This window comes from Osmerus mordax, chromosome 23 (genome assembly GCF_038355195.1).
Source record: "Osmerus mordax isolate fOsmMor3 chromosome 23, fOsmMor3.pri, whole genome shotgun sequence".
In the NCBI taxonomy this organism is placed as follows: Eukaryota; Metazoa; Chordata; class Actinopteri; order Osmeriformes; family Osmeridae; genus Osmerus; species Osmerus mordax.
Genome location: NC_090072.1, coordinates 2,040,835 through 2,052,355, shown reverse-complemented (window position 1 = coordinate 2,052,355; position 11,521 = coordinate 2,040,835). Strand labels below are relative to the sequence as shown.

The window sequence follows — 11,521 nt, the reverse complement described above, 5'->3', positions numbered from 1 at the left end:
TATTTTCAGTTAGCAGATGGTACTGTTTGAATCGCGATTCTATCTTCTGCCGGTAAAGTCGTACAATAATCTTAAAAGGGGGTTCTTTATTAATGAATGAATGCAATATGAGTAGTCTAAATGCCTGAAAATATCACGAGAAGGGACAACTTAAAAGGACGTTTAAGTCATAGAGATTAGGTCCATTTGTACACCGGTCTGCCAAATGTATTCGTTTTGATTCAGCCTGTCAGCTGCCTCTTGCAGGGGAAATGAGAAGACATCATATTTCATTCTACACTTCACTCATATTTTGAGTTGTAAATGAGCAGCAAAAAAAAGATGCTTTTAAATCTATGTAATCTTTATAAATAATAAGTAGGCCCGATGCATTTTTATATAAAATATACAGACCCCTGTGCAACCGACGCAAGCAAGCACACCCTACAATTTCCCCAGAAATTGTATCCTCTCTAGTTTACCATCTTACGGGAATTGAACAAGGACAGGCACGCATTTGGAGAATGTTTCTACCTACAATGCAAGTTGCACCATTAGCTAACTTCCTCACATTTTTGGCCCTCGGGTGCACATCACTTTCACCTGTAAATCGTTATGGAACTGTTAACGGAACGGTAAAGTTAACCGATAAATTAAAACCTGACTGCGTGGTGAACTATACGAGGACATCGACGGAACTTTATGGTGACGATATCGAGGCATCAGTTGTTGAAAATGGCAAACCAACAGAAATGTACAAGGATAAGGTAAAAATAAGCGACCATGTCATAACTTTACACGAGGCTGACTACAATCACCGCGGTGTCTACGAAGTGATGTGTGGCATTGAGAAGAAAGTCGTGGAAGTGATAAAGTTGGAAATGTTGGCCCCCTTTAACAGCATAGTAAATGTAGTAGAGGGAGAGGTCGGAGTGTTCACGTTCTACGAAGATACTAACGGACGGACTGACATCCAAGTGCATCTGCATAAGCTGCTAGTCAATGGCTCTCTTGAAAAACTTGGCCAAATACCGAAGACTGCAGGTATAACAGAATGTGTTTTAAGTGTCCGTTTATAAATATCAATTAGTGGGCTATATTTTACTCCGACCGTTGGTCGACGACCACTGCAACGTTTAGCAACACGTTTTAAAACATCTTTTCAAAATATTGTATTTCAGGTAACGCTGGCACTGTGTTGCAGGGAAGGGCATTCCTGACATTTCAGGGCGTTGATGGACGTTTCTCCATCACCATCACCAACATAAACCACTCCGACCACGGGACATATGTCATCTTCGTCACCGGAATGTATAAAGAGACAAGAGATACACTGCTGAAAATTGCATTTCAACTTCAGGTCAGGGTAAAAACAATGCCACCTGATGGTTCAACACATCCGGCCAGTACAGTGTTGAGTATAGTGTTGAGTATAATCTTAATCCTGATCGTCATCGGTTGTGTAATTGTTTGCCTCCTTTTACGATATGGATGTATTTCCAAGGATCAAATATTAGCTGTGGACCGTAGAATCCAAGATGCACCACTCTCCAACCCTATTCAAGTGGAGAGCAATCCAGAGGTTCGTTATGAACAAGTTCCCGACCAGAATGACGCTCCAATCAAGAATGAATCACAGGGAGGGGAAAACTCCAGTTCTGTGGAACCTATCGATCCATACTGATGCCACACATCCAAGGATCCACTTCCTCAGCCTCTGGGTAGCCAGACCAGGGGCGTATCTAGGGGCGTATCTAAGGAGGCACCCGCCCCGCCACAGTGGCCTATCCTAACCCTCCAGATGGTCTGTTACACATATTAATCTGGGAAGCCATCCTTAGAAACTGTGAAAAGCAGGCACTTTCAAAAGAATACTTGGCAGGTGATTGGATGAGCCATCTGTCAATCACCATCCATCACGGGCTAACTTCAACCTCATCCCAAACTGCCAGTAGTTCCTCACGAGACACTGATTGGTCCAAACCACTGTGGTTCAAGCACAAAGGAACAAACAAACTTGGTGCTTGGCAAGATTGATTCTCGCGTGGTCTTGGTTTCGCTATGTATTAGTATAGCACTTTTTACAAGCAATGTCACAGACAGCAAATCAAGCTGTCTGTGACATTGCTGTGAACTACGGTGAAGTGCCTTGCCCAAGCCATCTGACTTCATGTTGTTTCAATTGTAACTTGTTTAACTACATGCTCTTATGGTTCTTCCTTTTGGCACGTATTTGCTTTTCACAACTTCATGTTTTGAGGCTATCTCGTTGTTATGATCAGTGACCAATGCACTTTTGTAAAGCTCTCTCTTGGAAATTGCTTTGGATAAAAGTGTCTGCTAAATGAATACATGTAAATGTGTCAAATCAAGCTCTCTCAAATTGAGCTCTTGAGTAAGGAGGCCTCTTGAAGTGACTTTTGTACTTTTTTTTTCCATGACTGTCATTTCAAATTTCTTCAAAATGTTATTTATAGTAGTAGTTTCAAATGTTTCTATATTTATATTAATAAATATTTAAGTGGCACCTGTCCCTTTAGTCAATCATTACAACTGTTACTTCACTATTGGTGTCTGAGAACGATTTGTTAGCTTAATCACTGGCAATTTAATAAGTACAATCACCATCACAAAAGTACACTACAGTGACTTAAGAAAACCCATGCCTACTTTGGCTATCTGGGTCATATAAACAACCTCCATTTTGATGGTCTGAGCAACTCAAGATAAGATGGAGGACAAGAGTCAGGACAAAACAGGTTCTGAGTCATGAGACACAAACACAGGTGCAATGACAGTTGAATCATACATGATTTATTAATTTTAACACGAAATCAAACGTCAAATGTTATTTAACGTACTTAAGCAACAGGGCTGGAAAACCAAACATACATTGGTTTACATAACATTACAGGGAATACAACAAAACTAAACTAAAGTACAACAGAACACTTGGAATAATCTCCATGAGACTTGGTCTTGTATTTGATACATTTAGCAACATTTCCCCCCATGATGTTGGACAGCAAGGTACGAGGCGTGCTGAGTCACACAGCAGAAACAGGAAGGCTGGTGAGGTGGGGGGAGAAAGACCTGTCTGCAGGCACACAGCAAAGCAGACCACACCCTACTCACTGTTGGACATGACGGGTCTCGTCTCCTCGCAGGGAGATCTGAAACTACAGACTGGGAATACACTTTTTTTTACACAAAAAAAACCTGCTGTTTATATCGTAAGCTTCAAGACTAAAAGCTATTACAGTCTGTAATGTCGATACAAACATTTTGAGAGTTATTTTGGAGAGATGTAAAGGCATTTTCCTCTGGAGGGAGGAACAGCTGCTAGCGTCTCAAATTTCTCAGTGCGGCCCTGCAAGTTACAGTTCACACTATGACTCATCTGGTGGCATGATGTTGTTACTATGACAACCTTCGCAGAACAGGACTTAAGCAAACAAAAGGCTTAACTGTTAGGGCAGGTGTTGCATACATTATATAAACATTTTATCATGCCCTCAAGCTATTACTATGATAAATTGTTTCAAGAAAGCAATTCAATGTATTACACATTTTAAACACATTTCAGCAGTGTTCAGCTTGTAACAGAACAGAGCACTGGGGGACAATGATGGGCACTTCATTTGTGACGGTGACCAGAAGAAGAAAATCAATCCAAAAACAACTGGAGTCCTTCGGGAATCAAACAAACTTGACTCTACCGTAGCTGTTGTAGGCGTGCTAATACGACACACTGACTTAGACGTTAAGGTATGCTACAAAGGTCACAACTTGTAATTTGATACGGGTGTCTGTTTCTTCCAGAAAAGGTGTGGCTGAGGGGGCCCATCTGTGGTGCATGTCTGACACCCACACTACAGAACAGAATAACCTCCAGTCTCTGAACACTGACTGGGCCCCTGTATGTACAGTAGCATTCAAAACTGGCCATGGGGGGGGGGGGGGGGGGGGGGGAATAACATTAAAAAAAGCTGCTTGAAAATGTAGACACATTTAAGGAATATTTACTGTGCAAAACTGGAGGAAAGGAGGGAGCCATTTGCGGAAATGATGCTGTTAGTGTGTGAATGTGTTTTTTTGCATGTAAGAGGAAGTTAGTGTAAGGGACAACGCAAGTAGGTGAGGAATCAACACCATGTGTGTGTGTGAGAGATATGTAGAGTGTGTGTGTGTGTGTGTATGAGAGAGTGTGTGTGTATATAAATGTAATGTCATCCTCTAACCTCCTCACTGTCATCCACCTTTACAAACAATCTTGGCCCAGTACAAAAATCTTCTCATTTCAGAGTCCCTCTCTCCTCCATCCAGAGGAGCAACACCACTTTGCTAGCTTGCCGACCGAGACTCTGGTCCAATACCATAACCCCTCCCTCCCTCCTCTCTTCTGCTCCCTCCCCTCTCTTTTATCCTCACCCCTCCGTCCTCACCCCTCTGTCCTCACCCCTCCGCCCTCACCCCTCCGTCCTCACCCCTCCGTCCTCACCCCTCTGTCCTCACTCCTCCGTCCTCACGAGCAGCATCCCCTCGCTAACATCCCGAACCCAACTCTGGTCCCCATCCCTCTCCTCCTCTCTTCCTCTTCATCCCTCCCTCCTCCTCCCTCAGTGCACCAGCTCCAGCTGGCTGGCGGAGAAGGGCAGCACCCCGCTGACGTAGTAGGCGATGCCCAGGGACAGCAGGGCGATGACCACCAGCAGCAGCAGGACCCTCCAGAACCCCAGGTCCTCCACAAACTCCTGCCACGTGGTCCTGAAGCTGGACAGCACCCCCTCGCTGCTCTGCAGGCTGGGGTTCAGCAGGGAGTGGCTCTCCATCGCACTGGAGGGGAGGGAAGGAGAAGGGGAGGGGTTAGGGTTAGAACGGAGAAGTGTGAGGGAGGAGAAACATGGCCACTTGTCACGATCCTTGTCCAAAGTCATCCACACTCCTTCTCTCCCATCCTACACACCACCTCTCCTCCAACCCTCCTCTCCCCCACCCCTCCTCTCACCACCTCACCTATCCCTCTCCTACGTTCCTCCTCTCATCACATCTCTCTCCCTCCCCTCCCCCCTCACGTTCCTCCTCTCATCACATCTCTCTCTCCCCCCCCCCTCACCTCTCGCTCTCGGCCAGCTGCATGGTCTCCAGCTTGGCGTGGGCACCCCTGTTGAAGCCCTTCAGCTCCTGCTCCTCCAGCCCCTCCAGCAGGCGGATGGCGTCCTTGTTCACGCCCCGCCTCTTCGCCAGCACCAGCGGCGTCGACCCGTTGTGGTTACTGAAGATGATGAACACACACACACAGAAACACGTCATGTCTGGCTGCACGTGACAGGTGTAGAAGGTAGATAAGGACATTAATATGCTAAAGAGTATGCCTATTCTATCTGTCGTTTGCAGTTGTGAACCTATCGGCATAAAAAACGGCATGAAGGAGATTTGGTGCTTGAAGTTCTTCGGTAAGATCGATTCGCACCCATTCGAACATAGAGGACCCTGGATCCAGACATTACCCCTCTTCACCCCCCCCTCACCAGATGTCTATCTTCAGCCCGTTGGACACCAGGAACTGGATGGTGTCCACGTGGCCGCACAGGTGCAGCGCCGTGTTGCCCTGGTAATCCGTCGCCAGCAGATCCGCCCCGAACTTGTGCAGGAAGCGGCAGATGTCCACGTTGCCGCGGGCGGCGGCCAGGTGCAGCCCGGTGCGGCCCCGGCTGTCCCGGATGTTGGGGTCGCAGCCCGTCTCCAGCAGCCGCTTGGCGAAGGGCAGGTCCCCGTCCACGCAGGCCTGCAGCAGGGGGACGCTGCTCTGAGACGAGTCCGTGATGAACACATAGGACATGTCCGAGTGGCTGTCGGAGAATTCCAGCGTACCTGGGGGGAGAGGGGAGGAGGGAGGGGGGAGGAGAGGGAAGAGAGGGGGAGGAGAGGGAAGAGAGGGGGCGGAGAAGAGAGGGAGCAGGGGTGGAGAAGAGAGGGGGAAGAGGGTAGAGAAGAGAGGGGGAAGAGAGGGAGGAGAGGGTAGAGAAGAGAGGGGGAAGAGAGGGAGGAGAGGGTAGAGAAGAGAGGGGGAAGAGAGGGAGGAGAGGGTAGAGAAGAGAGGGGGCAGAGAGGGAGGAGAGGAGGGGGAGAAGGGGGTGGAAGAGAGGGGGAGGAGAGGGAGAAGGGGGTAGAGAAAGAGGAGGGAGAGAAGGGAGGTGAGCGGGAGAGAAAAAGTTTGGAGGAGAAGAGGTTGGAAGAGAAAGAGGGAGACATTCAGATGTTGCCCAAGTTTGTTTTATTGTTGTCTGATTTACAAACAACTGCTTGCTGTATGTATAGTGCTGTCAGGAGACAATGGTATAATTTATTAGACCGTAAATGTAGTCTCAGGCCAACTTGCATGTAGTTGACAGGTACTCATGGACTCAGTCATACTCACTAACTTCTACAGATACACTATAAAGAGCATTCTGACTGGTTGCATCACAGTGTGGTATGGGAGCTGCACAGACAGGGACCGCAAGGCGCTACGTAGTGTGGTCCGTTCTGCTGAGTTCATCATTGTCAGGAAGCTCCCAGCCCTACAGGACACCTACCACACACGATGCCTCAGGAAAGCTGGCAGGATTCTAAGAGTCTTCTGTCAGGCGATACCGATCCATTCGGTCTCGCACACGCAGACTGGAGAATAGTTTCTTTCCAAGGGCCATCAGGCTTCTGAATGGACATTGATATGGACACTGATACACTACTCACTAGTCACTTTACACACACTGTCACTTTCAGCTACTGGTTGCACTATCAGCAATATTGCACTATTGTACTTCACTTGTCTTAGGTTAGTATAGGTTTATAAGGTTAGTATAGGTTATTATGTGTATTATGTGTATTTAGAGGTTTAGTATACTATTTTAAATGTTGTATATTATTTGTATGATATCTTAGGAGGTTTACTATATTTTAGCTTATCATAGATGTAATCTATGTTCTGTGTACTTCTATTTACATTGTCATTTACATTTACATTGTCATTATATGTTATGTTATGCCAGGTTGCTTTGCGTTGTCTTGTCCTAAGAATTCTCAGTGCCCAGTCTGACCCTGTGTTGTTCTGTGCATCTGACAATAAAATACTTGAACTTGAAATGTCTCGTGGATCAACCTGACATTTTCTCAGACAGAAAGTTTAAAGACCCTTGCAAATTCTGCTAGTACCCAAGTCGTGAACTTACTGGAGTTAAAAGGTCATATTAACTATCAGGATTACATGCTCTTCCTCCATCATTGGACTGGACAACAAGATAGACTACGTGCTTTCAGAAAACTTGTTCATTTGTTGGATCGAAAACGTAGAATACTACAAATTAGGCCCAGGAAAAGCTCACGGGAGTGACTACCACTAGCTTGCATGAAGGCAAACAGAACCGAGGCTACGATAGTTAACACATAGCTGCCACCTACTAACTCTAAATAATATGCAGTTAAATTATAAAAAATAAAAAAGCTCTAACGTTGAGTTTTAGTAGCTAGACTATGTAGCTAGCTAGCACTAGCTAGCTGGCCATACAACACACGTTGATAGCACGTCTACCTATTCAGCCTGTCACAAGCATTTGGCAATGAATCTTGCACTGCAAAAGCCGAGAGACGACCCTTAAAGCACTCATGCATTCTTCAAATAATCATTACCTGTTGATGTTTCCCAATTCAGATGAAAAATATGAGTCCGCTTTCCAGAAGGCTGTTTTGTTTTGATGGTGAAGGATCCCTGGATACGTTCAGCTGGGACGTCGTCGACGCTTTTACTACGTCATCACGTTATTTTACGTGGCTGTGATATCTGTGATTTGTCGAGACGCCTGTCCTGATTTCTCATATCCGTTAGATCCATAGATGCGCCACAAAACTACAGACGTGGCCACAAGTATTGGGAGTGACATACATTTTGTGTTTGCAAAGCTTGCTGGGCCTTGGCATAAAATGACTGCTAACATAATTTCACTAGTTAAGTCATATCATCAGCACAGGGGAAAGTCTGAACTAGTTCTAGCCAGGTGAAATCACTCTATCATTCTTATTGGATTTTAAGAGCAGATTGACTGCTGTAAAAGAGGGGAGTATTTGCATATATGGTTTTTTTTTGCCCCAAAAAAGCTAAAAAATATATGAAATGTGCCTTATTGTATTCCAGTATTCTATAGAAACGTGAAAAATGTTTCCTCAAATACTGAACCAGCAAACGTTGCAAAACACAATATTTGTCATTGCCAAAACTTATGGCCACGACTGTAGTAATATTAAAGTTTACAATGATGTATGTACTAAGGATAAAATTAGACTTAAAATATTATTCTGTCGTCATTACTGCTGTAAGTTCACAAATGAAAGAGTCAACAAAATCACCTAAATGTTCAACTTTAATGTTCTCTCATCAGTTATTCAGCACAGCAAACTACAATCTGAATATAGTCGTTTCTCTACGGAAAATAATTTCATCCATAATCACACAGGCTAGATTTGCAGATTGGTTCACATCCATCATCTCACTCATATGCAACATATTCTAGAAAATCATTTAGTTTCAATACTTTATTTCATAGCGTGAACACAGAAATACACATTTCAGACCTGTTGGTGCGCAGTCTCCTCTTTGAGGAGACTGTATATTCAATCTGACTCTACAGGCACTTGTTTTTCCACAGCGTTTACGTAGAGCACATTTGAAATTATTAATATTCACCCTTTTGTATTTTGTCAGGTTTCTCTGAAATGGTGAAATCAAGAGGATAATGTCAAAAATACCCCTCAAAAAACAAAGTATTTCCACCTTTCTTTGTGTTATTGGAATAATCATTGATGGATACATTTCTTTTCTACCATAGAATCAGTCCCCCCCCCCCCCCCTCCGAAATAAACAAAAACAACAAAAGTTCAGTAAAACAACAAATATTCATCAAATATCTTTAAAGAACCAGGATACAGATAAAGTGAAGTAATATAATTACAGTCTAGATTACAAAGAGCGAGAGAGAGAGATAAAGACGAAAAAAAAAAAGAAATAGTCTGGGTTGTGTACATGTAAGACTACCAGAAACTGAGAGAGGTTTTCTGTGTGCTTCACATAGTGGTCATAGTGGTTAAACGAGAGACACCCAGCACCTTGTACATCTAATACCGTCCAATCAGAATATAAACAACCTTAAGGACAGATCTGAGATCAGACCACCCCCATTCCACACGTTTTACAGATAACAGAGGTGAATATATACCTGATAACATACCTGGTCCCAGATCAGAGGTTAAAGGTCACTTATGCTTCCTAAACAGGTGTTGCTCTGTAAAATGACATGATGTGATGTGTCATAAGCATATGTACAATAATAAAACATTCTAGCGCAGGTGTGTGTGTGTGTATGTGTGTGTACTCCTTCCTATCAGGTCAATTTGTCTCTAGTATAGGATAGAGGGTAGGCTTTGGAAACCCACATTTTGGTCACAACAGGTTCTTAAGGGGGAAAAGAGGTAGCGGAGGTTTGTCAGTGAGACCGGTCAGCCACGCTGACGACAATGATGTCAACGAGGGAGCAGCGCTTCAAATCACCTGGCCGTTTAGCGTCCTCGGCTTCTAGAATGCTCGACGTCTTCTCGAGTGTTCTAGAGTTCTGACCACTCCGTTGGGCCTCAGAGACCAGCCAGTGGGGCCAGTCGTTGATGGTAAGAGTGTGTGTGTGTGTGGGTATGTGTCTGTGTGTGTGCTTGAATGACAGTCAGCGGAGCCCTACCAGGTTTGCAGGCCGTTGCTACGGTGACTAAGTAAAAACTTGAGGGGAAGTGGGCAGGTGAGACATAAAGAAGTCTGGAGGAGTCTCACCTGTGCGGATAGTCCGCGTCAGTGCAACACGCTCACCTACACATCCAGATCCGTCCGCAGCAGAAGCCCCGGCAGACCAGGGTCGCTGCTGTCATGGTCGACGTTCGACCTTTGACCCCATGAAAAGAGGGCTTCACCTTTCAACCTCCCGATGAGGGGGAAGGGACTCTAAAGCTGACCTCCAGGGAGGTCATAGCACCGCAAAGTGAACTACGAGGGTGAGAGTGTTGACACTGTAGCACACAGGCAAGCTCTACCCATCACAGACACTGTGTCATGGAGTACGTCATATGGTTTTGTCGAAGACACGCTCGTGAAACGTTGTGGTGAGTTGTTCTTGAGTGGAAGGCTCTGTGGAACATGGTTCCAGGGAGAACCATTTCAGTTCAGACAGAACACATCTAAGGCTCCATATGGGGTTTTGAGTTCTGTACAGAAGCCCGGACATATAGGGGCTGGATCAGTGCCTAGTGGGGTATGGTAGGGGGTGGGGGTAGGGGTTGGGGTAGGTGTGGGTTTGGGTGCACACATTCCCAGAGGTAGCCGGGAACAATAATTCGAAAACGAAAAATGAAAAGAAATAATAAGCGAAAAAAAAACAAAAAAAAAACAAAGAGACACAGAACAACAACAAAAAGGTAATAGCACCACGTTCAACGATAATCTAGTGTTTAACAATCCAACCATCACCCCTCTATCTTTCCCTCCTCCACAACTCTCTCTCTCTTCCCGGAGCTAACCTTAGCCCACGTGAAGGAGAGGGGTGCATATTCAGTCATTGTTTGTATTTCCTATCGCCTCGTCATCCCTCTCTCTCTCCTTATCTCTCAGGGGCATACCACCTCCTCCTTATCTCTCCGGGGCATACCACCTCCTCCTTATCTCTCCGGGGCATACCACCTCCTCCTCATTCGATGCACCAGTCTCTCACACATCCTCCTCCTCCTCTTCTCCTCCTCCTCCCCTCCTCCTCCTCCAGCCCTCACGACCCTCCTCCTCCTCCTCCTCCAGCCCTCACGACCCTCCTCCTCCTCCTCCTCCTCCAGCCCTCACGACCCTCCTCCTCCTCCTCCTCCAGCCCTAACGACCCTCCTCCTCCTCTTCCTCCCTCACAGGAGCTTGCTGCAGACCTGACAGCGGCTGACCCTTGACCTCTCCAGGCCTCCCTTCAGGGTGTCGGGGGTGGTGGAGTGCTCAAACTGCCGGTCGGGGTCCACGGTGGTCAGCCAGAAGCTGTACTTGTTGGCGAAGTAGTGGCACGTGCCTTTGGCGCCGTTGCACTCGATGAAGGGCGTGGCCCGGAAGTCCTCCAGGCAGGAGCCCGGGGACACCAGGGACTGGCCACCGCCCTCCGCACCCGCCGCCGTGTGCTGGGGGGAGGAAGGGGGTGGAGGAGAGGAGGGGGGGTGGAGGAGAGGAGGGGAAAGGAAGGGAGGAGGAAGTGGAGAGGGGGGGTGGAGGAGAGGAGGGGAGGGGACAGGGGGGAGGAAGTGGAGAGGGGGGGTGGAGGACAGGAGGGGACAGGGGGGAGGAAGTGGAGAGGGGGGGTGGAGGAGAGGAGGGGAGGGGACAGGGGGGAGGAAGTGAAGAGGGGGGGTGGAGGAGAGGAGGGGGGGTGGACGAGATGAGGGGGGGTGGAGGAGAGGAGGGGAAGGGAAGGGAGGAGGAAGTGGAGAGGGGGGGTGGAGG

General features: G+C 46.7%; 2 protein-coding genes and 1 long non-coding RNA gene across 4 annotated transcripts in view; 1 reads left to right on the top strand and 2 right to left on the bottom strand.

Moving 5' to 3' along the window:
• Nucleotides 1–462: 462 nt before the first annotated feature.
• On the top strand, nt 463–2,506 carry LOC136967483 (uncharacterized). The gene is made up of 2 exons (XR_010879499.1): nt 463–1,023; nt 1,161–2,506. It is a non-coding gene; the product is annotated as an uncharacterized lncRNA (long non-coding RNA).
• A 2,019-nt stretch (nt 2,507–4,525) lies between these two features.
• Nucleotides 4,526–7,730, bottom strand: ankrd46b (ankyrin repeat domain 46b). Its single transcript, XM_067261279.1, has 4 exons — nt 7,651–7,730; nt 5,511–5,853; nt 5,096–5,254; nt 4,526–4,815 (listed from the first exon to the last, which is right to left on the bottom strand). The coding sequence occupies exons 2-4, from the start codon at nt 5,819–5,821 to the stop codon at nt 4,599–4,601; spliced, it is 687 nt and encodes a 228-aa protein (XP_067117380.1). The 5' UTR covers nt 5,822–5,853; nt 7,651–7,730; the 3' UTR covers nt 4,526–4,598.
• Nucleotides 7,731–10,927: 3,197 nt separating this feature from the next.
• col4a6 (collagen, type IV, alpha 6) overlaps nt 10,928–11,521 on the bottom strand; it is a 73,714-nt gene continuing 73,120 nt past the window's right edge. For both annotated transcript variants that reach the window (XM_067261268.1, XM_067261269.1), the window contains exon 45: nt 10,928–11,202. In XM_067261268.1, coding sequence (XP_067117369.1) covers nt 10,942–11,202 — 261 coding nt within the window. In that variant the 3' untranslated portion in view covers nt 10,928–10,941. The remainder of the gene's footprint in view (nt 11,203–11,521) is intronic.

Excerpts from the sequence above, each read along its gene's own strand:
- ankrd46b (XM_067261279.1), bottom strand. The coding sequence starts at position 5,821 with ATGTCCTATGTGTTCATCACGGACTCGTCTCAGAGCAGCGTCCCCCTG. Across the intron at positions 5,255-5,510 it reads GGGCTGAAGATAGACATCTG|TAACCACAACGGGTCGACGC; the intron begins GTGAGGGGGGGG and ends CATCATCTTCAG. Across the intron at positions 4,816-5,095 it reads CAGCTGGCCGAGAGCGAGAG|TGCGATGGAGAGCCACTCCC; the intron begins GTGAGGGGGGGG and ends CCTCCCCTCCAG.